Source organism: Giraffa tippelskirchi, chromosome 7 (assembly GCF_054371585.1).
Source record: "Giraffa tippelskirchi isolate mGirTip1 chromosome 7, T2T-mGirTip1v1.2.pri, whole genome shotgun sequence".
NCBI classification, from domain to species: domain Eukaryota; kingdom Metazoa; phylum Chordata; class Mammalia; order Artiodactyla; family Giraffidae; genus Giraffa; species Giraffa tippelskirchi.
In genome coordinates, this window is record NC_137281.1 from 47334129 (window position 1) to 47361918 (window position 27790).

Below are 27790 nucleotides of genomic sequence, written 5' to 3' on the forward strand. Positions count from 1 at the left end.
ATGGTCAGGCCCCCGGTGCTGGGCTGGAGTCATCTGAAGTCCTCAGGCCTGTCTCTCCTGGCCAAGCAGATATGGGGCACCCTCCGTAGCCACTTGCTAAGGCCGGCGCGATCGTGCTCACAGGGTCCCTGTGCACAGAGGAGGAGAAATGACGCTTGTAAGTAGAGCCTCCAGTCTCCCAGATACAGACTCCTGTGCTGTGTGTCTCATGTTATGGCATCTTTCAAAATGGGAGATGGTTGGAGCCAGGCGGCTTGGGTTCAAATTTCTACTCTGTCTTTCCCGTGGGAGACAAGGTCTTTAACCTCAGATCCATCAGGAGGGTGAGATGCTCGGAACAAGGAGGGAGCAAGTGACAACTCCCCTCCCCGGCCACCACCCAAGACAAGCTGTTATTACTCAATATCCTGCCCTCCCAGAACGAGCCATACCAGCCAGTCGTTAGAGCTCCAAGCCCCAGCAGAGAACATCTTAGTAAATTTGATAAATAGGTCACCAGCCAGTTCCGTCCAGAGACTAGACCAGGTCAGCCTCATCCTGGCGGCGGTGTCCTTGGTGTCCTGTGACCTTGGACTCGCCCCTCCTTCTCTCTGGGCCTCACGTTCTTCCTGTGTCAGATACAGGGCCTGCAGGTACGCCTAAGTTCACCTCTGATGTCAGTATTCCACACCTTCCAGGCTAGGACAGTTGGAAGAGCTCGGACTTTGGAGCTAGCCTCCGTGTTGGGCATTGGTGACACTTGTCAGCGGGGAGAGCTGCCAGGTTGCTTCATCTCCCCAAGCCTCAGTTTCCTCATCCGTAAAACAGGATGATGAAATCCTACAAGGGGCCACGTGAAGATGAAATGACTGGAGCAGAAAGCCTGGCACACACTGGACCCTTAAAAATACTACATTAGTTGCTCAGTCATGTCCAACTCTTTGTGGCCCTTCGGATTCTAGCCCACCAGGCTCCTCTATCCATGGGAGTTTTCAGGCAATACTGGAATGGGTTACCATTTCCTTCTGCATGGGATCTTCCCGACCCAGGGATCAAACTCATGCATCCTGTGTCTCCTGTATTGCATGTGGATTCTTTACCCACTGAGCCATCAGGGAAGCCCAAACATTCTTACATTTTCCAATTTTCCCATGGGTCCACACCTGAGGACGATACCAAAATTCCCATCTCTCTGCTGTCCTCAGTCTCTCCTGGCTTCATACTCCCACCAGCACTGTGTGATAAGTACCATTAAGATCCACCTTTTACAGGTGATGAAACTGAGACTCAGAGAGGTTAAGAAACTTGCCGAGGGGCACAGAGCCACAGCGTGGTGGAGCCAGGACTCAGGTTCGGGTGGCCTGATGCTCTTCATGGTCACCAAGTACAAAAGAGGAGCCAGGTGTGAAGACATCTACAGTTAAGTGAAGAAAATCAAGGCACAGGCCCACTTTGTACTGAGCAGCGCTTTCGCTTTTTTGAGAAGCCTTGAGTGTGTTTCTCTGAGCTTGGCGGAAAGTGCCAGAGGCTGAGCTCTACATCATCCAGAGCAGCTGCCTCTGGGAATCCAGGAGGGAGGGTCTTCCTCCATGAGCAGACCCTTCTGTATGGTTTGAAACTTGCAGGGAGTCTGGGTGGGGCCTGGCATTCTGCATCTCTAGCAAGCTGCAGCTGGGCAGGGACCCACCTTGTGTGCGTGCTCAGACATGTCAGACTCTGCAACCTCGTGGACTGTAGCCCACAAGGCTCCTCTGTCCATGGGATTCTCCAGGCAAGAATACTGGAGTGGGCTGCCATGATCTCCTCCAGGGCATCTTCCCGGCCCAGGGACTGGACCAGCGTCTCTTATGTCTCCTACATTGGCAGGCGGATTCTTCACCACTAGCGGCCACCTAGGCCGGGAACCCCACCCTGTATGCTGTGTAACTGAAAGCCTGGGGGTTGCAGGTGCCAAGGCTTTTATTCCAGGCCCTTCTGAGCAGGGTTTTCCGTGGATCCTGGGACTTTGGTTTCCCGGAGGACCCTTGGGTTTCCTGTTCTCTGACACTTGTAGCAAGCCCCATGAGTCCACAGTCCTCCACCGCCTGCCTCCCTGGGCTGGGCTGGACTCCCCGGCACAACTCCCTGTGACCATGCTGTGACAATGACCACAGGTCAGAACGACTCCGCGCAGCCACAAGGCCTCGGAGAGCTGCACTCCCTTCGAAAAGAAATCGGTTCTGGGCGTGGTCTGGGGGAGGAGATGGAGCGAAGGCCCCGCCTATAGGGGCGGGGTTATGAGGTCGAGGGTCAGGTGGTCCCAGGCTCCACGTGGGGCCAGGTTCCCCAGTGCTGGCTCCTCTGGGACCAAGTTTGCAAGTTTCTGCTTCCTGCTCTGAGGCTGAAATGGCGCCCATGCACCATGAGGGTCTCCTCTTCCCTGTCTCTGCCCCCAGTGCACCCCGTCTGGAAGGGTCCAGCCTCCATGCCAGGGGGTACCAGGCAGTCCCCCATCAACATCTGCTGGAGGGACAGCGTCTACGATCCCCAACTGAAGCCCCTTGGGGTCTCCTACGACCCAGCGGCCTGCCTCTATGTCTGGAACACCGGCTACCTCTTCCAGGTGGAATTCGACGACTCCACCGAGGGGTCAGGTGAGCCTGAGAGGGGGTCCGGGCCCCTTGCTCCTGTGAGTCCTGAGAGTGGGTCACAGCAGAGGGGGATGGCTGAGGCTGGTGGTGGGGATGGACAGAGTGATGGTCACTCTAAAGCTGGTGATGCTGACCAGCTATGTTGGTGTCACATCACTGGGGGACAAAACAGAACAATGAGGTCCTACACTGGGGGTTACATTCCAGAGGCTGGAAGGAAGAAACTAGGAGCTAATAAAACATAAACACATTGCACTCTGAGGAGAAAAGCAGAGTGGGGTGGAGGAGAGAGGCACGGAGGTGGGGAGTCCTGGAAGGAGAGGAGGAAGAATTGTGGCCAGGCGTCCAGGATGTGGGAACCTCACTAGTCTTCGCTCAGAGTGAGATGAGGCAGTGATGTGGCTGGCATCCAGCTGCTTCAGGAAGAGGTGGGGAGCAGGGTCAAGCAGGAGGCTGTGTGGAGTGCTGGTGATGGAGGCTGTGGGGCAGGGCTCAGCATCCGGCCAAGGGATCTGGTGACCATCTCACTGAAGCCTCACCGGGACTCCTTACAAGTGTGGGGTGGGGACTCTGTAGGTTTGGGAAGTTTCCTTCCACTTCTGTTTTACTTGGCAGGATTGGCTGTGCTGGAATTTTTTCAGCACCTAGACCCATCATCATAAGCCTTGTTTACACTAAACATGTGTTCTCCCTCTGGGAATCAGGAATTTATGACAGGCAGAGGATGCGCATGTGACAAGCCCCCAGTGAAAGCATTGGGCATCAAGTCTCCCATGGGCATCCCTGGTGGGCAATGCTCCACATGTGTTGTCGTGGCTTGTTCCTAGGATTCAGGGCATCCCTTATCACTCCAGAAAGGACCCTGGAAGCCTGGTCTCCTCCAGACACTGCCTCGCCCTCTGCTGATGTTGCTTGCATCCTTTCTCTGTAATATGTCTTAGCCATGCTTATGACTTAGTGTGCCAACTTTTCTCTGCCTTCGGTGGTCTGTTCCAAGTCTAGATTCCCAAGGAGCAACTAAAGTTGGCTTTTCAGGTTTAATATGCTTTGTATTAAATTTTTTTCAATTTTATGCAGCAACTTTAAAAAACAGACTCTACCTGAGTCCTGGGAGTTGTCCTAGGGACCCATCAAACCTGTAGACCCCTGGCACAGCCCCCAGACCCGAGCCCTCTCCAGGCCAGCCCTCAGTCCACCTCCTCCCATATGCCCAGTAGTCTTGTTCACTAACTCATTACCCCAGTTAGGACGTGAACTCCACGAGGGCAGGATCACTCCTACTGCCCACTGCAGGTGCTCGATAAATTGGAGGATAAACCGTGAATGAGAAGTTAAAGGTATGAATGAGCCAGGCAGGGGAACTGGTCGGTGAAATAAGGCCCAGCCTGACCCCCCTGACTCTGATGGACCGATGGTGCAACAGGGGACGGGAGCCCTTTTTCCCTGTGCCGGGCCCTGTGTGCTTCTCACACATCGTGACTCAGTTTCCAAGATCTCTTTCCTCATCTTGCAGGTGAGAAGGAGTCCATGTGTCCTGGGCACAGTGTACATGCTTGGGGAAGCTCTCACAGGGTCCCTCAGGGAGGTTTCTCATGTAGGTCTCACAAAGACAAGTGACAGGAACCCAACTCCAGCCAATGCAAACCAAAGGATCTTCTTAGGAGGAAAGGCTAGCTCACAGAAGAGAAGGGAAAGTTGGATGTTGGCCAGATCTTAAAAAACACAGAAACCAGACCACTCAGTGATCCGAGTTTACAGCAGAGAAAGGTTTATTGCAGGGCCAAGCAAGGAGAACAGGTGGCTTATGCCCCTCAAAACCCTGAACTCCTCAATAGATTTCAGCGCAGCGTTTTTATTTATTTATTTTTATTGGAGTATAGTTGCTTAGCACTGCAACTAGAGGTCAGTGTCTGCTGTATAGCAAAGTGAATCAGCCATATGTATACATATATCCCCTCTTTTTTGGATTTCCTTCCCATTTAGGTCACCATAGAGCACTGAGAAGAGTTTCCTGTGCTATACAGTAGGTTCTCATTAGTTATTGATTTTATACATGGTATCCATAGTGTATATATGTCAATCCCAATCTCCCAATTCATCCCACCTCCCCTTCCCCACTTTGGTGTCCATATGTTTGTTCTCTCTGTCTATGACTCTTTTTCTGCTTTTGCAAAGAAGATCACCTGTATCATTTTTCTAGATTCCATATATATGCGTTAATGTACGATATTTGTTTTTCTCTTTCTGACTTACTTTACTCTGTATGACAGTTTCTGGGTCCATCCACATCTCTACAAATGGCACTGTTTCATTACTTTCTATGACTGAGTAGTATTCTGTTGTATCAGTTCAGTTCAGTCTCTCAGTCGTGTCTGACTCTTTGCGACCCCATGAACTGCAGCACACCAGGCCTCCCTGTCCATCACCAACTCCCTGAGTCCACCCAAACCCATGTCCATTGAGTCAGTGATGCCATCCAGCCATCTCATCCTCTGTCGTCCCCTTCTCCTCGTTGTATACATGTACCAAATCTTTTTTATCCACTCATTGATCAATAGACATTTAGGTTGCCCAGCACAGCATTTTTTTTTTTTAATATATTTTGGAACCGCTTTTTTTTTTTTCTTTTTAGTGTCTTCCATTTTATTCTTTTTTTTTTTATAAATTCATTTATTTATTTTAACTGGAGGATAGTTACTGTGCAATATTGTGATGATTTTTGCAGTACATCAGCATGAATTGGCACAGGTATACATATGTCCCCCCATCCTGAACACCACATCCCACCTCCCTCCCCACCCGATTCCTCTGGGTTGTCCCAGAGCACTGGCTTTGGGTGCCCAGCCTAATGCATCATCAGCACAGCATTTTTAAAGGGCAGGTAAGGGAGAAGCATCTCAGGGTCTGTGATCAGCTTGTGCACAATTCTCTGATCGGCTGATGATGATAAACCCTTAGGCTCCAGTAGGTCTGGACACTGTGTGTTCAATTCAGTTCAGTCAGTTCAGTCGTTCAGTTATGTCTGACTCTTTGCAACCCTATGCACTGGAGCACGCCAGGTCTCCCTGTCCATCACCAACTGCCAGAGCTTGCTCAAACTCATGTTCATTGAGTCGGTGATGCCATCTAACCATCTTACCCTCTGTTATCCCCTTCTCCTCCTGCCTTCAGTCTTTCCCAGCATCAGGGTCTTTTCCAATGTCAGTTCTTTGCATCGGGTGGCCAAAGTATTGGAGCTTCAGCTTCAGCATCAGTCCCTCCAGTGAATATTCAGGACTGATTTCCTTTAGGACTGACTGGTTGAATCTCCTTGCAGGCCAAGGGATTCTCAAGAGTCTTCTTCAACACCACAGTTCAAAAGCATCAATTCTTTGGCGCTCAGCCTTCTTTATGGTCCAGCTCTCACATCCATACATGACTATTGGAAAAACCACAGCCTTGACTAGACGGACCTTTGGTGGCAAAGTAATGTCTCTGCTTTTTAATATGCTGTCTAGTCATTGGTCCGTTGCTTTTCTCGGTGATTGCTTTTCTTCTAAGGAGTGAGCATCTTTTAATTTCATGGCCTCAGTCACCATCTGCAGTGACTTTGGAGCCCAAGAAAATAAAGTCTGACACTGTTTCCATTATTTCCTGCATCTATTTGCCATGAAGTGATGGGACCGGATGCCATGATCTTAGTTTTCTGAATATTGACCTTTAAGCCAACTTTTTTACTCTCCTCTTTTACTTTCATCAAGAGGCTCTTTAGTTCTTCACTTTCTGCCATAAGGGTGGTGTCATCTGCATATCTGAGGTTCTTGATATTTCTCCCGGCAATCTTGATTCCAGCTTGTGCTTCATCAAGCCCAGCATTTCTCTGTACTCTGCATATAAGTTAAATAAGCAGGGAGACAATATACAGCCTTGATGTACTGCTTTCCCTATTTAGAACCAGTCTGTTATTCCATGTCCGGTTCTAACTGTTGCTTCCTGACCTGCATACAGATTTCTCAAGAGGCATAAAATATGAAAAACTCCAAAGGTCACTTTGGACTTTTGTGTGTGTATTGTTAAGATACATTTGACAAAATAATTCTGATTCCCCGGGGGAAAGGGGCTGGTGGCTGAGCTTGGCACTCACTCTGCCCCCTGGTCGGCAGAGCACCCAGCACCCTGACCAAGAGCCTCACCAAGATCATATGCCAGGGACGTGTGAGTCCGGGGGAAATCTTGGCACTGATTCTTGAAGGGGGAAGGTAGGCTGGACAGACAGACATGCAAACACTCCCTTTCACAATCACTCCCATTGCATTGATGACAGCACACCACAGACAGATGCCATCGTGGAGGCTCTGAGCATCTTGATTCTACGTAAGGAGGAGGCTGGGGGCAGGACTGGAGGGGTCTGGTTCAAGTCCAATTCCCCTTGATCCTAAAGGCAGCATTGGATCACTGTGTCAGCTGAGTACTGACACGTCCAGGCACGGCTGGTCAGAACCTTGCCTCCTCCGACTCTGCCTTCCTCTGGGGGAATTTGTTCCAGGAGAGGGATTCCCAAATGGGGGACGATGGTGCCTGCAGCACAGGCTGCCCCCCGGCAGAGCAGCACAAGGGGCAGCACCTCGGTCCCCATGACCACAGCGTTGGCCCCCTGCTGATGGTCATCACCCAGTTTCAGTCACTCGTGGCATAAGCCTGCCTGGAGCAGGAGAGAGCCGAGAGTGAAGGACCCCACGGGTGCTGGGGAGGAGAGAGGCACACTCCCCAATGTCCTGGGAGCTGCCAACTTGCGGTTGAACCTGGGCTGACCCTGGGCCCCCCTGATTCTGATTGCTCTCAAATTGAAGGCTCTTGCACCCTGTTGCAGGCCTCTGCCTTGACCGGGTCCTGACCCCTGCTTTCTGGCTCCTCCACTACTTCTCAGTCTGGCTTGAAGGGCCCCACCCTGTCCTGCCACAGACCGAAAGAAATATCTGGGTGTCTCTCCCTGGCCATATAAATTAGTTGGATAATTCCCCCCGTGGCCCATGTCCACACCCGCCAATCTGCTTTCACTTTACTTGTCATTTTCCCCAAAGCCCAGTTTCCTCTGCCTTTCTCTCCTGCTCAATTTCATATGCTGCCCCCGCCCTCCAGCCTTGAGCCCCCTCAGTTCAGACTTGCTGTCTTTGTTCACCTCAAATGGAAATTGGGAGCTGCCTGGAACAGAGGAAATGGAAAATGCAGCTGAAAGACAGGAAGAGCTCAAAAAAGTTCTGCAGTAAGAAAATGAAAATTGTGAGACACTCCCATGATTTTTTTTTTTAATGCATAGACAGAAAGGGAAAGCCTCAGGGCAGGAAGGGAAGTGAGTGGAAAAGGGCATGGTGTAGAAGTGACCAAGCACAAAATGTTCACATTGGTCAGGTCATGCCAGCAGGTCAACATAGGAGCCCCAGAGACCCAGAGCCGAGTCCAAGGGCGCTAGGGTTCCATGGGGTGAGGGACAGGCGTACTCAAGATCAAGGCCCGCCAGCAACGATGAGCAACAGAGCCGGAGCCAGTGGTTCTTTCCAAGGAATGTGCGGCTGAAGGCCAGGGAAAGAAGGCTGCCGGCAGGGAGAAACACAGCGCTGGCTCCAAACAAACTCGTGGTCACACCCCACAAGCCCCTCACAGGCCAGGCCCCCCTCATCTCAGCTCCCGAGAGATCCTCTTCTTAAGGAGTGACAGCGCCGTTTCTACCTGATGGGCAGCGTAGGTGCAGAAAATGGGGTTGAAGGTCAAGGGCCAAAGGCCACAGGTAGATCCTGCTGCTCAGACACCTGTATTCTCTAAACCAGGTCCTAGCTTACCACCAGCAGTGACTTCTCTACTGCCGTCAGGTGCATTTGAATGCCCGTTACGTGAGTGTGTGAATCAGGGTACACTTTTCAAGACATTTAGTTCCACCTGCCCCTGTGCCATCCACACCCCAGGAGGCCAAGGCGGCCCTTCCTCATCCTCTCTGTCCCCAGCACTTAGCAGAGGCTGTGGCACATTGTAGGAACTCAGTGAATATTTGTTGAATGAATGAATGATTTTCCCTTTTTATGCTTTGTGGCTGGCCAAGCCTCCTCTGAAGGACACTTTCTTAAAATACATTTATCCCTCAAAGTCTTTACATGCAGGTCCTATCTTAGGGGTAATAGTGGCTGTTTCCAATGACAACAAATCTCCACTTTGATGATGAAGATGGTGACCATGATGTTAATAATAACAATGAGACAGTAACAATAACAGAACGTGCTCCCACTGCTGGAGCTCCTCCTGGTGCCAGGGGCCAGGCCAGGAAACATTTTGTAAGGGCCAGCCATGTTCCAATGGGGAAGGCGTCATCATCATCGTACAAATGTCAGGTCTGACGTGCAGAGAGATAAGACCGCCGTGCAGAGACACGTTGCTTGAAAGCAGGGGCTGTGCTCACGCTTGCCTGGCTTCAGACCTGGAGTCAACGTGCAGTGATCCCAGAGGTTAGGTCCCCGAGAGCAACCTGCGCCGCCGCACTTCTGAATTTTGGAATTCTGAGGTGGGGTCATGCCCCTCAGCGCTGGTCCCAAGCTGTGGCTCCTGCTTACCTAGAGAGAATGACAAAGACCTCCCTGATCCAGAGAACACTTAGAGCATCAGATCTTCAGATGCGCTAAGATGTTAAATCCCAGGGGGGCACCGAGAACAGGCTGATCCTCAGTGTCACTGAGTTATTTGCAGTTCTAAGTATTAGTCACTCAGTCACGTCCGACTCTTTGCAATCCCAAGGACTATAGCCTGCCAGGCTCCTCTGTCCATGGGATTTTCCAGGCAAGAATACTGGAGTGGGCAGCCATTCCCTTCTCCAGGAAATATTCCTGACCCAGGAATCGAATCTGGGTCTCCCGCATTGCAGGCAGATTCTTTACCATCTGAGCAACCAGGGAAGCCCAGCCATTCTAAGTAGAACATCTCAAACTGATACCATTGAGTTATGTGCAGTTTTGATTAAATAGAACACCTCAAACTGCTCTCAGACTTATTTTAAGCCTTAAAACAACTGTGCCTGCCAAACGGCCTGTTTATCCTGGTCAAAGCACCAAAGTACTAATAGATGGCTATTATCAGCAGCTGTTATGAGAACAGAGAAGGTAGGTCTGGGCTCGGAGTCAGGCTCCAACATCCCCTTCCTTGGGTATGCAATTCCCCAGCTGTGTGTCAAACACCTGCGCCTGAAGCCTGCAGGGGGCGGGGAGGGGGGAGGAGAAGGTGAGGGGGCGCAGAGGATGCATGGCCTCCAGTCTATGAACAGTGGCGCTGCTGGCAGAGTCTGGGGCTGGCAAACTAAAGGCCCCCTTGTCACAGATTGGGCTCGCCTTTTCAACCGTTTTCTTGAAGGGAGTTACTCTGACACTGTCTGTCATTATGAAAAGTCACTAAGATTATTTTATCCAGGGCGGCCGCCAGTTGTTTTAAACTGGGTTCCTAATTTTGCTACAAGAAAGGACAAGTGTTCAGCTTGAACTCCACCACGAAAGCCAAGGGCTGGACCTTCAAGCAGGCCTGGGTTGGGGTCGCTGGTGGACCTGGAGAAGGTGACTTGGCTCCTGTGAGTTTCAATTTTCTCATCTCAAAATTGGGCCAGTAGTAGCTGCTTGCAGGGTCATTCTGAGGAGCAATCACTGGGGAAGGTAGGGGCTGTGCACAACGTTTAGTGTATAGCAGGCACTTGGCGAAGGCCAGCTTACCTGTGAGTGGCACTCGGAGCACATGCTGGCTGTCCACCAGGCGTTGACGGGTGTGGGTGCACAGCACTAGGACACGGGAGATGTTGACCATTGAGAACTGATGCGACCCTATCCTCAATCAGCTGCTTCATCCCATCGCAGAGACGAGTGCTGCGGCTCCCGGCTTTGTGTCCTTTGGTGCTTCCAGAAGACGGGGTGTTCTGCTAAGAAGTTTGTATTTAATCCTTGCAGCATCCCTATGGAGTAGTTACTAGGATCCTCCCCATTTTACAGGCGTGGAGACTGAGGCTAGGAGCAGTTTGGTAACCAGACCAAGATCACTGCGTTTGGAGGTGATGCTGCCAGCACCGACCCAGAGTAAACCCCTGACCACTGCGGCAACAGGACACTGTTCTCTGGTTTTGAAGTAAAGACACCGGTGCCTGGCTCGTGGCTGTCTGTGCCCATCCATCTACCTTTACGGACATGGTTCCAGAGAAGGAGAAGGAGGAGGCTCGAGGTGTAGAAATGGGACACCCAAGCTTGTACCGGAGTAGCTCCTGTACCAGCCGGTGCTGCTTCTCTGCTGAAATGCGCATGAAGGAGGGAGGCTGACAGGCATCTCGGTTACAGGCTCCCGCTGCACCTCCGCTGGCCGGCCGCTCGGCGCCGCTGCAGCCCAGCCCAGCACCAACGCTCCTCACAAGGTGCTCCGCTCCCGATCCACACCTGCAGGTCGCAGAGCTGCCTGTGGGCTCTGATTGGTCCCAGCTGGGGGTGGCCGCCGCCCACTGACAGATGACCAGGTGTCGGGGAGGAGAAGCCCCGCTGCCGACAGGAGCTCATCTTCCCTGTGGCCCGGATTCCAAAGCTGACCTCCGTCCACATTCTCTTCCTTAAACGGCTGCCTCTTTGGGAAGCAGGCAGGAAGGAGGCCCCTTTTGAGAGGCTAGCCTTGGAGGGTTTTGGGGGCAGCGGGATGCGGAGGGTGGGGGAGCAAGCGGAGCGGGGTAGGGGAGCGACCGTGGGCCCTGGGCCCTGGTCCAGGCCTGGCTGGAGGATAACCTTGGGAAAGTCCTCACCTGCTGGAGGAGGGGATGATGCCCATGCCCAGCCCCCTTCCCACTCCCCACTCTCTGCTGGTGACTACCAGCGGGCAGGGGGTTTTCTACAAGGTTAGTTTTGGCCAGTCTAGCCAGTGCCAGCTCATGATGGATTTGTGCCCTGTATAGTTGGTGTCGCTCTTTCTGGAGACCTTATGTGGTGTCCCCAGAGTCCTCAGATGCTCGAGCTGGAAGGGACCACCAGGACCACCTAGCTAGGAATCTTTTCTTCTTTAATCAGTGAAGAGGCCAAGTCCCTGAAAGGTGGCGCGATGTGTGGTCGCCAGCATCATTGTCGTCACCATCTGATGACTGCACATAAAGAGGCCATCCTGCCAACACTACTCTTCTCACAGGTGGGACAGCTGAGGCTCCAAGAGGCTGAGCAACTTGCTCAAGGTCACACAGCACACGCACGCATGCATTTTGGTGACCCCACGTGTCTGCTGGCCAGGGCTGCCACCGCCCCTGCCATCAGAAATGGCACAAAGATCCCACCACCGGTATTGACGTAATTTCCTTAGGTGATGTTTTGTACCCAAGGCCTGGGTTTGGGCCGTCAGACCTGAGGTTGAATCCTATCTCCCGTGGCCAGGATAACCAGAAACCTCTTTGACCTCTCCTAATAAATTGAAAAACTACACAAGGAACTTTCCTGGTAGTCCAGTGGTTAAGACTCCGAGCTCCACTGCAGGGGGCATGGGTTCAATCCCTGGTCAGGGAACTAGGATCCTGCAAGCCGAGAGGTGCAGCCAAAAAAACAAAAACTGTACAAAACTACAGAAGTCGGTCAGCTCAAGTATCCTCAGTCCTTGAAAGAAAACACCACCCCTTTGTATTTCCAGCCACAGAAAACCCAGTGAAGTCTTGTAATCTGAACCCAACAAGGAGGTTCCCTCCCTACAGAAAGGCTCTTCCTGACCCGCGGACTCAGGCTTCATGATTCACTGTGTTTTTATATACTAACTTGTGGGGCAAAGAGGTACTTCTCTGTGTGCATTTAAAGTGAGATAGAATGTGTGTGTTAAGGAGAATGAAGTCATAGACTCTCATGACGAGGTGCCCATAATGACGTCCTGGAGCTGTGTGCTCACTTTCGAGTAAGAACAGATCAAGCACAGAATTGTGGGCTGAGTCTGTTTTCTGGTTCACGGTTCAGTGCTTTCTGCTACCAACATCTTCAGAGGCAAAAACAAACAGAAAGCACCCTAAGCCCAGTAGTATCTGACGCTTGCAATAGCATCTGTCCTGTCACTAAATGTTTTCCCTGCTTTTGCTGCATGGAGGAGCTAATACAAGCAACCCCCCACCCCCACCCCACGCTCTGCCGGTGTCTTCCAGACTCATCCCAGGATCCCAGCGTCCCAGGACGCTCACGTCAAACACGGGTGGGACATCCAGCAGTTACCATTACATTCTTGCACTTGGTGGTGGAGCGCTGTTAGCAAAGTGCAGCTGGAGACAGGCTAAACCCTGTGCATCCAAGCCCCGCCCCAACCCCGTGAGCTTGTTCAAATGCAGGCTCCCAGCCCCCGCCCTGGACCTCTGGGGCCCGCAGTTCAGAGAAGCCGCTTCCATGCGGATCCTCAGGGATGAGACCGCGTGTGTCAAGGTCATAGCTCTTGGGGAGGCTCTCTGAGGATCTGGAGTGACTTAGACAGTGGTCATCTGGTAAGGCTGGACAGAGCGGGGGCTGCCTGGAGATCAGCCCTGGTGGGAAAGTAGCGCCTTGTAGCTCAGAATTTGTGTATTTAAACATCTTGCTCATTGCATATTAGCTTATGAAATTATTTGGTGATAGAATTCTGTCTGCTATTCTTTCATTCAAAAGACATCTCTCTCTCTCTTTTTTAACTAAAGGAAAGTTGGAAAGTCTTACAGGACTGGCATGCATCTCAGAAACGGTTTTTCTTGCCTTCCTGCTGCCAGCCCGACCGCCACCTGGTGGCAGCACTGGATTCTGCATCTCTCCCGGGTTCCCCGCGAGTCACTGGGGGCCCGCCGGGGCCAGGTGACATGGGATAGGCAAGGTCCCACCTTCAGCTTGTGGTTTCAGCAACACGGATCTCTCAAGAGGGACAGTGTGTGACCTCAGTGGCGTCAGGGTCACGGCAGCTCCACAGTCTGACAAGCAGACTAACACCATGTCCACGGCTTCACTTTCCAGGAATCAGTGGTGGCCCCTTGGAAAACCACTACAGACTAAAGCAGTTCCACTTCCACTGGGGAGCAGTGAACGAGTGGGGCTCAGAGCATACGGTGGACGACCGCGTGTACCCCGCAGAGGTTCGTAGCAGCTAATATGTGGGGGCTTCCCAAGTGCCTCGGTCACCTGAGGTCAGGTGACCAAGCTTCCTGGTTGCTCAGAAAGGATTTTCCGGGACGCAGGACTCAATGCTCAAACCATAACCATTGACCACCCTGTCCATTCACTCTCAGGACTATCCTTAAAGGGAGAGGAACGTTAGCACTTTCACTGACTGTAAGAAGAGACTGAGATTCTGAATGGCACTGTAACTTGCCCGAGTCAGACGGCTGGGTTTCAGGAGCAGAGTCTGTGCCCTTAGCTCAGCCATGCTTTCAGCTGGTCCACTGGGGTTGAGCTTCCTGTCCTTAGAGGCATTCGAGGTCTTTTACTGAGAATAGAAAATCTTTATGATAGAAATTCCCTCCTTAAAACAAAGTGATATTTGGGGCATTCCAAAATGGGAGTCAGTAAAGAAAAGGAGCAGACACAAAGGTCAGGAATTGAGTTTGAGGTGGCAAGTGGGGCCTTATAGAGGCCCCCCAATATTTTATTATGAAATTTTTCCAACTTACCCCCCTCCAAAAAAAATGAAAGAGCTGCGTAGTGAGAACCCATAAAGTCGCTCGCCATACAGATCCTGTGTTGATATTTGCCATATTCACTCTATTTCACCCCCATCCACCCACCAACCACCTGGCTTTCTGAGGCATTTCAAGTTCTGGACTGTTTCTGTTGCCATCGTTATGGAAGTAATACTGTAGAACCAGAGTCCAGTCAGACCAAACCCTGAATATCGCTGTGATCACACAGCCAGAGGTGGCCTCTGGGGACAGTTAACAATTAGGGAGTGACATTACCACTCAAACAATTAGTGATTGTTATAGCTGCACACATTTTAACAAATATAACAAAAATGAAGGAATAGCAGCTTGTAACACACCTGCTTTCAGCAAGCCACATTCCTCTTAATAACTGTGTTCCTGCCCCTTGGTCTTTAATGAGCAGCTATTTCAACAGAGGAAAATTCGCTGCAATGTGCTCATCTAGGAGCCAGATCAGAGCCTGGGACCCACCAGAGCCTGACTGTCCCTGAGTCACGTGGGCAGGGGCTGCGAGGCTGTGCTGGCCATACCACTGGCCCCTGTTGGAGCAGGCTGTTTCCTGTGGGGTTTGGAAGGCACAGCCCCCTACAGCAGGGTCTGAGAAAGAGAGAGGCTGTGGGCGGGGCCCCGAGATTTCTTCTATTTCTGGAAGACCCCACAGGACAGCGGGTAGAGAGTTCCAGGTGAGACACGGGAGAGCAGAGGGAACCCACGCCACCCTAATGGTCCCCAGTTTGGTCAGGAACAGTGGGACTTGTTGGCAGTGAGGTGCCACCTGGGCCCAGCACCCCGGCAGGGCTCCCCACGCCCTCGAGTCCATCAGCCGACTGGGGGAGGGTCTTGCCAACCATGAGAGGCTGGAGGCCTCTCTGGGCCGAATCCTCATGGACTCAAGGCCTGGGTCAGGGTTCAGAAAGGCCTCCACCACCACATACACTGCAGCAGGAAATGCCAACACCCAGGCCCTGTCCCGGTTCTCATCACACAGAACCCAGGGGTCCTGGCTCTGCCTCCTGCTCACCAGGAACACCTGTTCCCCCAGCCATTCCCTGCTGATTTAAATCCTTATCATCTGGTCAGCTGTGATGCTGAGTTCGGACTTAGGAAAACCAACGGAAGGTGTGAAGAATAAGAAATTCAGGAGAGGGTGACAGAAAAAGTGCCATTTGGGTGGTGTACTCGCATTAAAAATTAACCACTGTTTATCTGAAACTCAGATTCAACTGAGAGTCCTATGTGTGATCTGGCAACGCTGGTTCAAGGCTGTCCGTGTGTGCATGTACTTAGTTGCTCAGTTGTGTTGGACTCTGCCACCCCATGGACTGTACCCCACCATGCTCCTCTGTCCATGGGATTCTCCAGGTAAGAATACTGGAGTGGGTTGCCATACCCTCCTCCAGGTGATCTCCCCAACCCAGGGATCGAACCCAGGTCTTCTGCATTGTAGGCAGATTCTTTACCATCTGAGCCATCAGAGAAGCCTGAGCTGTCTGAGCGGTAGCAAATAATCCAACCACCCGTGTGTATTTGACAGAGTTAGAGCGAGCCTCCTTTCTTTCCCCCTGAGAACTAAGGCTCTGCTTTCTGGGGTTTGAGTGAGCTTGGTCTGGGCAAGGTGGCACTAGTGGTAAAGAACCCTCTTACAGGAGATGTAAGAGACACGGGTTTGGTCCCTGGGTGGGGAAGATCCCCTGGTGGAGGGCACGGCAACACACTGCAGTATTCTTGCCTGGAGAATCCCATGGACAGAGGAGCCTGGTGGGCTACAGTCCACAGAGTTGCAAAGAGTCGGACACGACTGAAGCGGCTTAGCATGCATGCACGCATGCACAAGCACAGGCTTGGCGACCCGGCCTGCAGCCGTGAACTCATGACAACTGCACAGAGGCAGGAGTGAGGATTCGCCTCTGGCCTCTGCTGCGTGGTGATGGGGGCTCTCTCCTCCTGGGTTCCAGCTGCACTTGGTTCACTGGAACGCTGTGAAATACCAGAACTACACGGACGCTGTGATGGGAGCAGACGGCTTGGCAGTGGTAGGCGTATTTTTAAAGGTAAGTGGGCCGGGATGCAGCTTTCCTAGTGAGACCTGCTTTCTAGGCATGGTCTCCTTAGGATGACATGTGCTTGTCACCCTGTCCCTGGCCCTGTCACGTGACCACTCCCCGTGCCACACTGTGCAGCTGGGGGCCCGCCACGAGGCGCTGCAGGAGCTGGTGGCAGTCTTGCCGGACATAAAGCACAAGGTAAGCTACGTACTTTGAAATCAGCATAACCGAAAAAGCAAGGTTACTTAGAGTAATGGCTCCTTTGCAAAGAAAAACAAACAAACCAGTTGGGAGGGAGGAGCGGTGCTGAGGGGGTCTGAGTCCGGTCCTGGACCTGGGGCTCCCCAGGGCTGATGCCGGCTGTCTCCAGCTGGCTCACCCACTTGAATGTATTCCTGCTATTCTCAGGTCCTCCCCGCTGGAGGTAATGGAGTATCCCAATACTTAGCCACTCAGGCAGCATCTTGAAGATTTTTGCCTTGTCTGCCTGCCAGTAGTACTGTTAGTTATGTAGTATTTTTCATGAGATTAATCCACCTCAAAATTTTTAGCCTTGTCCCAGGCAACAACCTCCATTAGTGATAATGTTAGTTTTAAAACCAACTGAAATGAATTCCCAACTATGACCATTTAAGAATGTCCACCAGCAAGCCACCTGACCTCCTTAGGGTCAGCCCCATCCCAAGAGAAGAGGGAGGCAGGGTGAGGGGGTCCCATCCGGCCCGGCCCCCCCGCGCACCTGTCTGCACCCAGCATAGCCCAAGAGACAGCATGGCCAGCAAGGTACCAGCTGAGAGAGGACTTTGATGGAGAAATGGAAATTCCTATACAACTTGCAGTTTATTTGTTCAGTGCCGAACAAAAGAATTCTGAGAGGGAAGGAGTCACTGCGTGGTCCTTGGCCGTGGGGACGGATAGGGCGCTGACGTGTCTTGACAATGGCCAGAGCGACTCCAGAGGGGAGCTGGGGACCAGCCCTTCCTCCGCTGCTTCTCAGGGGCCGTTTGATCTGTGCGGCACACTCTCCTTGATGTTGGCCTCCTGGGACCAGACCAGCTCCGCTCCTCTACTGCCCATGTGCCAGCTCAGGAACTCGGCAAGGTCGAGGTGCTGGGAGGACCCTCCTCCTCGCTGGTCCGCTGCCAGAGTAAACCTAGACTGTTCCCTGCAGCATCCACACCCCAGGTGTGGTCCCACCTCCTGATGGGAAAGAAAGAGCTGCTGTGAGGGGCTGTGTGCTAAGGGGGCCGTGCTTCTCCTAAGGCTCTGGGCAAACACACAGGTGAAATGGTGCCAGTGGGGGTGAGGGAGGAAGCCGCCGGCCCGAGTCTGATCCTGATGCTTGTCCTGGGGCCTCAGCTTCCTCAGCTGAAAAATAAGACTTAGAAGCTTAGGAGAGAAAGGCCCCGCCTTGGAGGGCAGGGGTCTGCGCCTCGTGGGTCAGGAGAGGGACAGTTCGAGTCATCTGTCAGTCTGTACTCCCTCCTGGGTTCCCCAATGTCTGGGTGGACTTTGAACATTGGTGGCAGTAGGGGTCACCTCCGTGGGGTCCAGCTCTGAGGGACAGGGCAGGCCTCCTGTAGCACCTGAGTCCCACTGCTGTCTGGTCACGTGGCTTTGGAAAGGTCTTATCTCTCTGTCTTAATCAGTGAAACAGACATAAAAGCTGCTTCTGGAAATCCAAGGTGAAAGCCTCAGAGGGCATCTGGCAGGTCAGCACCTTGGGACCAGGGTCTGGGGGGAGGAGGTCTGAGGGGGTTTATCTGTCCCCCCACACCTGCTGGTAGGACTCTCTGCATTTTGTCCTGTGTGCATATGTGGCCTGTGCCCTTTAAGAACTGAGCAGACCATATGGGAGAATATTACTCAGCCAGGTAAAGGAATGGAGCACTGACACCAGCTGCTACGGGGATGGACTTTGAGGACATCATTCTGAGTGAAAGGAGCCAGATGGAGAACTCCCCGGGTCATGTGATGCCATTTCTAGGAAACGTCCAGAATGGGCAGATCAGGAGGCCTGTGGCGGGGTGAAGGTTAGGGGAAGTGACAGCTTAAGAGTCTTTACTGGGGCTCTTTTTCTCTGGAGTTCTCTTTTGTCGAACATGTTCTAGAATTGACTGCGCTGAGGGTTCACATGTCTGTGAACATACAGCCATAGGACTGTGCACTTTAGATGGGTGGGTGCCACACTATGGGAATTGCGTTTCTGTGACGCCCTTTAAAGTTGTTGACTAGACACTGGTTACGAGCCATCTGCTGTCACTTTCCTCCGTTAGAAGTGAGTTCCACGACGGCAAGTAATGGGTCCACCTTGTATGCTCCTGTAGCCCCAGCACCTAAGACAGTGTCAGGTTTACCGTGGGTGCTCATCGAATAGCTGAGTGGGTTAATGAGGTGGAATCCCACCAGTCACTAGAAACCTGGAGGCAAGTTTCTGTCCTTTCTAGAGAGTGGAAAGCAAGCCAATGTGAATTCTGAACATGGGGCTCCCAAGCATGGCATGATCTGACAGAGCAGCCTGGAGCACTAGGCTGCCCTGGTCCATCAACACCCCCCCGCCAACCCACCGTGATGAGAAGGAAAATTCTGATAAGTCAAGTCAGGGAATCCGGCCAGAGAAGCGTGTCCTCCTGCACATGTGTAATTGCATGGCTCTCATGTCAGGGAGGGCTGCTTTAAAGAGAGGATCAGCTGTTTCAAAAGTGTAATATTTTCTGGTGCAGCCACTATGGAAAACAGTCTAGTGGTCCCTGAAAAATCTTAATATGGAGTCCCACGTTTCTGCTTCCGATATATCCTCAAATCATGAAGAGCTATTGCTTGAAGAGATATTTGTACACTCGTGTTTATGGCAGCTTTATTCACAGCACAGATGGGGAAGCAACCCAAGTGTCGGTCAGTAATGATGGATACACAGAACGTGGTCCATTGGCACAGTGGGATATTACTTTACTCAGCAGTAAAAAGTGGGAAATTCTGGGACTTCCCTGGTGGTCCGGTAGTTAAGACTTTGAGCTCCCAATGCAGGGGGCCCAGGTTCAATCCCTGGTCAGGGCACTAGATCCCACATGTCACGACTAAAGATCCGGCATCTGGCAAAGTTAAATAAAACTAAATAAATAAATATTTTTAAAAGGGGGGTGGAATTCTGACACAGGCCCCAACACAGATGGACCTAGAGGACATTGTGCTGAGTGAGATAAGCCAGTCACAAAAGGACAAATCCCATATTATTCCGTCTATACGAGATCCCTAGAGGAATCACATTCATAGAGACAGAAAGTAGATGATGAGTGCAAGGGGCTGGGGGAGGGGAGGAGAGCTAGGGGAGGGAGGAGAGCTGGGGGAGGGGAGGAGAACTGGGGGAGGGGAGGAGAGCTGGGGGAGGGGAGGAGAGCTGGGGGAGGGAGGAGAGCTGGGGGAGAGGAGGAGAGCTGGGGGAGGGAGGAGAGCTGGGGGAGGGGAGGAGAGCTGGGGGAGGGAGGAGAGCTGGGGGAGGGGAGGAGAGCTGGGGGAGGGAGGAGAACTAGGGGAAGGGAAGAGAGCTAGTGTGTGATGGGGACAGAGTTTCAGTCTGAAATGCTGAAAACCTTCCACAGGTGATGGTGGGATGGTTGCACAACAAAGTGAAGGTACTTAACCCCACTGAACTGTATGTTTTAAATGGTTAAAATGGCACATTTTGTGTTGTGCATGTTATTTGACATCAACTTTGAAGAGTCTGATATTTTCACAGCCAAAGTGTAGGAACATGAGTAGCTTTAAAAGAAAACATACAAACCTGTGGTGGACACCCCTGTTCAATGCAGAAGGCCACTTTCTCTTGTTACAGTTTCCAAACATGGCAGCCGCGGCCATGGCCTTTACCCCAGGGATGCGCTCCACTCCAGGCCAGTCACTGAGATGAAGCCAAGAGCGGTCCCCCTTTCTGGCTTCCTCCAACCACCTGACAGCCCACGGTCTCCTCCCTCAGGATGCACGAGCAGCCCTGGGCCCCTTCCAGCCCTCCTGCCTGCTGCCTGCCTGCCAGGACTACTGGACGTACCCGGGCTCCCTGACCACCCCACCGCTCTCCGAGTCGGTCACCTGGATCATCCACAAGAAGCCCATCGAGGTGGCTCAGGACCAGGTGAGTGGCACCTGTATCCGGCGTGTGGGACTTCACAGGGACCCCTCTGGTTTGGCAGTTTCACTGAGATAGTGTGAGCAAGCATCGTGGGGTTTCATGCTTTGGTGCATTTTTGATGTTCCTTCACAAGAACAATTTCCAGTTGAAATAAGAGCTTGTGGGGGTTGAACCGAAGTTCCCAGTATCGCAGCTCTTCTCCTAACCTAGAGATATTGGTGTGTGAGAGGGAGACGGAGACAGAGAGAGACAGACAGAGAGGGGTGAGAGACAGGAGAGAGAAAGAGAGAGAGACAGAGACAAAAACAGAGGCAGAGAGACAGAGACAAAGAAAAATAGACAGAGATAGAGAAAGGGGCAGAAGGCAGCAGATGAAGGGGAACAGAGGTGGGGACAGACAGTTGTGTTCAGCACCTTCTAATCTTAGTGGTCAGCCTCAGGTGTGGTGAGTTTCCCAGATGATAGTCGCTGGGGCAAGGCCAGCGTCTGCTCTTTGGTCTCCATTGGGGTAAAGCAGCTTTACAGAACAGAAGTAATATTATCATTGGGACATGGGTCCTTGCTCATTCAGGGACCTCTGTGGGTATTTGCAGATGAGTAAATTAGGCAATAAAGGGATGTCATAGATGAGTGCTAGAGAGCTGTGAAAGAAGTAGGGTCGCTGCAGGAGAAAAGGAGGATTAGGGTCTGTCCCACTTCTTTGGCCGACAGAACAGTAAGAAATCACACTGTGATAAGAAGTTATAGAATATAAATGCCCAGAGAAAATTCCAGAGGGGATGTATCAGTCAGCTATTGCTGCAAAATGCTGCATGACAAACCACCCCCAAACTCAACTGCTTAAACAAGCATTTATTTTTCCCTACTCACAGATATCTGGGAGCTGGGACACTGTTTTGGCCACAGTTGGGTGTTGGGTCAGGCCATGTCTCTCATGGTTCTTGGACCAGTGACCACCCAGGGCTGCTTCTCATGGCACAAGATAGCAATGCAAAAGAAGGGCCAACTCACACATGCACATTTATGGCCTCTGCTTGCATCACAACTGCTCACATCCTGTTGGCCAAAGCAAGTTATGATGGCCAGGTCAAGGCCAGAGGGGCAGGGAGGAGGCGAGTGTCTATTTGCTGAGTGATTCCCTAAGCTGTCACGCAGAGGTGCACCAAAAAGTTAACCCTGGTTGTCTCAGGGTCACAGGTCTGCAGTGGCTCTTATTTTCTTTCTCTTCCTTGTGTGTGTGTGTGTGTGTGTGTGTGTGTTAGTTGCTCAGTCATGTCTGACTCTTTGTGACCCCATGGACTGTAGCCCGCCAGGTTCCTCTCTCCAAAAATACTGGAGTGGGTAGCCATTCCCTCCTCCAGGGGATTTCCCGACCCTGGGATCAAACTCTGGTCTCCTGCACTGGCAGGTGGGTTCTTTACAGTCTGAAGCAGTAGATATTACTTATATTCTTTTTTCAAGTTGAAGTATCTTTTTCTTCGGGAATTTCCAGAATCTGGAGAAAGTCTGTCTGTCTAGGGCAGAGTTCTGAGATGACAACTGTGCAGCAGGCATGCTCCTGTCACCCGGCCTCTGCCCAGGACAGACATTTCTAATCGATCACAGCAGCATTCACCACCTCGGTTTCAGCTATGCACTTCCTGAGGGCTCTCAATGAGCACTTGGATGTCCTTCCAGCCTTTGGATTCTGTAAAACATCCTCTTATTTAGAAGTCATGAGATGGGACTTCCCTGGTGGTCCAGTGGCCAAGACTCCACACTCCCAATGCAGGGCGCCAGGGTTCAATCCCTGTTCAGGGAACTAGATCCTGCACGCCACAACTAAAGATCTTGCATGCTACAACTAAGACCCAGTGAAGCCAAATTAAAAAAAACAAACAAACCCTTGAGAGGATGCTGTTGTGTGTGTGTGTTCAGTTGCTCAGTCGTGTCCCACTCTTTGTGACCACATGGACTATAGCACACCAGGCTTCCCTGAGGTGACGCTATTTGCTTTGAAAGGCTAAAGATGAGATCACCAACCTTCCCACAGAACAGAACTCTTACAGACCTGGTTGAAAATGGCCATCCTCACCAACAACCCTCTATTACTCAGCAGATGTGTAGTAAACACCCATTAGGAGTCAGATGTTACAGCAGGAGAGGGTGGGTGAGTGGGGGGTGGGAGGCAACACAGCGCAGTGACCGTAGTCTCTGCACGCCACTGCCTGGCAGGAAAATAGAAATGTAAGTCAATAGTTTTAAGGCAGAGTGGTGAGTATCACACAAAAATGCAGGGTGGGGTCGGGCAGCTGGAGAGGCAAAATGAGCACCCGCTGGATGGCAGAGAAGAGCCTGAAAAGACATTGCCGTTCTCCCACATTGGTTTGGTCACACAGGGCCGTCCCCAACTCAGGCTGGGAGGGCCCTGCACAAGACAGGACAGGCACAGGGGCTGGTTCACTCCATGCCTGCACCTAGCTTACATCGACACCCTCCTTTCCAGCTGGCTGCGTTTCGCACGCTCCTGTTTTCTGTGCCTGGTGAAGAAGAGAAGATGATGGTGAACAACTACCGCCCACTCCAACCTCTGATGAACCGGAAGGTCCGTTCATCCTTCCAGGCCACTCATGAGAGAGCAAGACTCTAAATTCATTCTGTCCACACTAACAGGTAGAACTGACTTTAACAAGAGAAAGTATTGTTTCCTGGGCTTCATGGTCTGATCGTGTGAAACCGCTGAAATTAAAAAGAGAGGAAAAGGTCATGATTTCCGTCAATGTACTTTGCAGTTGCAAGGAAAATAATTGCTTCAAAGAAGCTTGAGCATCCCAGGGAACGGAAGTCTGGGACATGGGATCTCTCAGAGGACTCTCAGCACTGCCCAGGTCTCAGGAGCTGTGCCAGCCCCGCTGACCGAGGTCGTCCACCCTGCCGTCTCTTAGGTCCACAGTGTCCTCTCTCCAGACCGCCAGCCCTTGGCAACACAGAGCCCGGGACTAACATCCCTCCTTCCCAATTCTAAGTTCCTGGTATGTCAGTGTCCTGGGGCTGCTGACCAATGATGCGACTGGTGACCAACACGCAGTGGGTGCCAGGTACCCAGCAGGGACTACCTTTCTTCCCACAGCACTGAGACTGGAAGTCCAAGATCAGGTGCCAGCTTGGCTGGGTTCTAGAAGGGTCTCTCGTGGCTTCTCGTTGTGTCCTTGTGTGGGTTTTTTGTTTTTTGGTGTATGCACACAGAATTCTCTCTCTTCCCCTTCCTTTTTAAAAAAATATTTATTTTCTTTATTTATTTGGCTGTGCCAGGTCTTAGTTGCAGCACTTGGGATCTTTGGTTGTGGCATGTGAACCCTTAGTTATGGCACGTGGGATCTAGTTCCCTGACCGGGGATCGAACCTGGGCCCCCTCTATTGGGAGCATGGAGTCTTAACCGCTGGACCACCAGGGAAATCTCTCTTCCCCTTCTTATAAGGCCACCAACCCTACTGGGTTAGGACCCCACCTGTAGGACCTCACTTAAGCTTAAGAACCTCCTAGAAACCCCTTAAGTACCCCACACCCACAGCGTGTTGGTCCCCAGCCACGTCATCAGTCAGCCCAGGACACTGACACAATTGGGAAGGAGGGACGTTAGTTCCGGGCTCTGTGTTGCCAAGGGCTGGGGGGTCTGGAGGGGTGAGGACTTAGGGCCTCAACATGTGAATGCAGGGGACACAATTCAGCCCATAACAGTCACAAACTGGGCCGGTGGGCAGCGGGGTGGGCTTAAAACATAAAACAACAGAAACTTACTGAGTCAGAGCCTGGAGGCCAGAAGCCCTTCTGAAGGTGACAGCAGGGCTGGCTCCTCCAGAGTCTCTAGTCTGCCGCCTCACCTCTTCCAGCTTCCAGGGGCACCTGCTTCCTTGGCTGGTGGCCCCTCCCCCATCTTCAAAGCCAAAAGGAGTTTTACAAAGTGTTTGCTTGGGACATGCCGCCATTTAATTGTGGTTGTTCTGTGGGGTGTGTCATGATTTTTCACTGTGGGTTGTTTTTTTTTTTTAACTGTGGTAAAATGCACATAGCGTAACATTACCATCTCGGTGGTCTGAGGTGCGTCCACAGTGTGGTGCAGCCATCACCACCGTCGGCCTCCAGAACTTTCTCACCTTCTTAAATTGAAATTCTGTCCCCACTAAACACTAACTCCCCATTGCCCCCCCCCAACACCCTAGTCCCTGGTACCTATCGTCCTACTTTCTGTCTCTAAGGTTTTTTTTTTTAAATGAAACATAGAATTTATTAATGTATTTACATAATTTATAATCTGTAAGCAGTGGTCTCATAAATATATGACTACAACTTTACATGTGCTAAGCAAGCTGCAGATAACTGTTTCCCCCACCAAGACAGCTCGGTTAAATAAAAAATGGACAGCATTTACTCCACTTTCTGGGCTTCCTCTCTTCTTTTGGAAAACACGGCTGGTCAGTTTAAACTGAATCTGCAATTCAACATGCTCCAGGCAGCCTCTCTACCACCAGCATCTCTATCGTCAGAGCTTACCTAAAAAGGTGCCAGTGACGTGCCTGGGGATACGCGGCGACAGAGTCCTGGGCTGCTGCGCCCAATGGAAAGTGCATCAGAGACGGTAGGGGTGGGTGCCTCTCCATCAGCCCCAGAAACCCACGTCAGCTTCAGACGATCATAACTGCCATCCCTCCACAGTGGTAACTGCACACATTCTAAATGCTACCACTCCCTCTAACAGTGGCAATGGGAAACCAAGGGAAGGAATGTCTCCACAAGGTCATTTTTTCTTTCCTCAAGAACCACGAAAGTGCTAATTTTCCCTTTACAATGTGACATAGAATCTTGACTACAAAACTACTCAATGATCTCATCCTACCATCTCTCCATGACCTCTCTTACATCGATAAGATCACACTTATTTCCTGCAATGGCAACTACAATATTGGGTGGGCCGTGCTGCCGAAGCTCTTTCACCCAGTTCTTTAATGTTGAAAATGTCTCTTCTTTCGTGATGTCGTAAACAATTATAGCTGCGGCCGAGCCTCGGTAGTACATTGGTGCTAAGGCACGGAATCGTTCTTGTCCAGCTGTGTCCCAGATGAGGAATTTATGTCGTTCATTTTGGTACTGGACAGTCTTGGTCATAAAAGATGCCCCTATTGTTGGGTTGATGTTCGGATCAAAACTGTCTTCCACGAACCGCCACACAATACTTGATTTACCTACACCTGTATCCCCTAGCAGACACACTTTGAGCTCCCTCAGCGCCATGGCCTGGGAGCCAGGGGCGCGGGCCCGCCGCCGCCCTAAGTTGAGGAGGGAGAGGCCCGGCCCAGCACGAGCATCCCCCGGCGCCGCCGCCGCACGGCCTAGCCCAGGCCGCGGGGCGCGCAGAGGCGGCGGTCGGCCGTTCGCTGGCCCGCGGCCCGGCCCGTCCGTCGCCAGCCGCGCGGGGCCCGTCTCAGCAGCCCGGACGGTGCCGCGGGTTCCCAGGCGCCACCGCTGCCGCCATCTTGGGACGCCGGCCAGGTCCTGTCTCTAAGGTTTTTTAGTAATATTTACTAATTTATCTGCCTGCTCCAGGTCCTAGTTGTGGCACACAGGATCTTTGGTTGCAGCCTGTGATCTCTTAGCTGTGGCATATGGGGTCTAGTTCCCTGCCCAGGGTTTGAACCCGAGCCCCCTGCACTGGGAGCAGAGCCACTGGACCACCAGGGAAGTCCCCTGTTGGTAAGATTTTGACAGCTATATGAATCAAACATAAATGGAATCATGCAATATTTGTCTTTTTGTGTCTGGCTTATTTCACTGAGCATCATGTCCTCAAAATTCATCATATGGTAGCAGGTATTTGAATTTCCTCCCTTTTTAAGGCTGAATAATATCCTAGCACGACTGAGCGACTGAACTGAACTGAATATCCTAGCTGATAATGGTATTTTTATTTTTCGTAGCATCACACACATTCTCCTCTGGTAGAGATGAAGCGCCACAAAAAACTTCATCATGTCATCTTCCAGCTTTACCTGACTCTCAGGTAAACACTGAAAAACAGCCCAGACAAGAAGGCAAACATTCATTCACCTAGCAAGATGCAGTGATACCCTCCATTTCATCTAGGCAGATAAAAAATAAATAGACTCATCAGTCCATGAATAGCATCTAAGATCAAGGAGAACCTATATTATGGATGTGGTTTGTTTTGGCAGAGGTTCAGAGTTTTTCCCCAATCACGGAACTTCCTATGATGCCAACAATTTACAGTCTGGCCCTGGGCTATTCCATGTTCTGGCACCCACTACAGAGAAAACAATCCTGAACTTCCTTATACACATTTTTCCTGGAAAAGTGCAGCTGCTCATCAGTGCCCATCAAATGACAGTGCTGAGCAAAGGCAGCACAGCAAGCTTTAATGTCAGTTTATGTGGGACGCGGTCACTTTTCAGCACAAAATAGGACAGTTTGGGTGCATTGGTGACAGGCTTGAGTGCAGCTGCCTCGGAAGGTGCAGAGCTTTTGGTGTTGGGTGACTCCAAGGCTGCAGACCCACGGTATCCAGGAGGGAAGGGGATATTTTAAACTTTGGTTTGGACTCCAAATTGTTCCTTGTCTTTTTGGGAAATTGAAGCCATTCTTGAGCCTTTAGCCCATCAGGAGAGTTTCCTATGGTCTCCAGAACAAGTGGCCACAGATCAGGGCCCTCCTGCCCGCCTCTTGTAAGGGCCCTGTGGGGACGCTGGGCCCACCCAGATGCCAGGATCATTCCCGCCTGGAGATGCTTAACTCAATCATACCCGCAGAGTCCCTTTGCCGGTTAAGGCCACACCTCCACAGGTCATGGGATCCGAATGTGGACAAGCTCTCTGATTGTGGAGCGTTCCAGAACTCCACCATCCTCCAGGGAAACCCTTGGACACACGTAGCTATTGAGCGCTTAGAATGTGTTCTGTGTGGTTGAGGACTGATTCTTTTTTGGCTGTGCTGGGTCTTCCTTGCTGTGTTTGGGCTTTTCTCTAGTTGCTGCAAGCGGGAGCTGCTCTCCAGTTGCAGTATTCGGCCTTCTCCTTGTGGAGGCTTCTCTTATTGTGACTCTTGGACTCTAGAGCACAGGCTCAGTAGTTATGGCTCACAGGCTTAGTTGCCCCATAGCATGAGGGATCTTCCCAGGCCAGGGATAGAACCCATGTTCCCTGCATTGGCAGGCAGATTCTTAACCACTGGACCACCAGGGACTGAGTTTTAATTGTACATAAGTTTAATTAATGAGAATTGAAACATCACATGTGAGAGGCCTATGGCCAGCGTGCTGGACTTGATGTGAACTTGATTTGAGTAAACTCAATACTAATGCACTTTACACAC

The 27790-nt window shown here is 51.5% G+C and overlaps 1 protein-coding gene and 1 pseudogene across 2 annotated transcripts; one reads left to right on the forward strand and one right to left on the reverse strand.

Annotated features, from left to right (window-relative positions):
• Positions 1-24843, forward strand: CA5A (carbonic anhydrase 5A). The gene is made up of 7 exons (XM_081505856.1): positions 1-157; positions 2415-2612; positions 13577-13695; positions 16215-16310; positions 16440-16502; positions 20278-20433; positions 22916-24843. The coding sequence occupies exons 1-7, from the start codon at positions 1-3 to the stop codon at positions 23057-23059; spliced, it is 933 nt and encodes a 310-aa protein (XP_081361982.1). The 3' UTR covers positions 23060-24843.
• Positions 24453-25942, reverse strand: LOC145512235 (ras-related protein Rab-22A pseudogene; annotated as a pseudogene). The gene has a single exon (XR_014058423.1). The product of XR_014058423.1 is annotated as a ras-related protein Rab-22A pseudogene (transcript).
• Positions 25943-27790: the final 1848 nt, after the last annotated feature.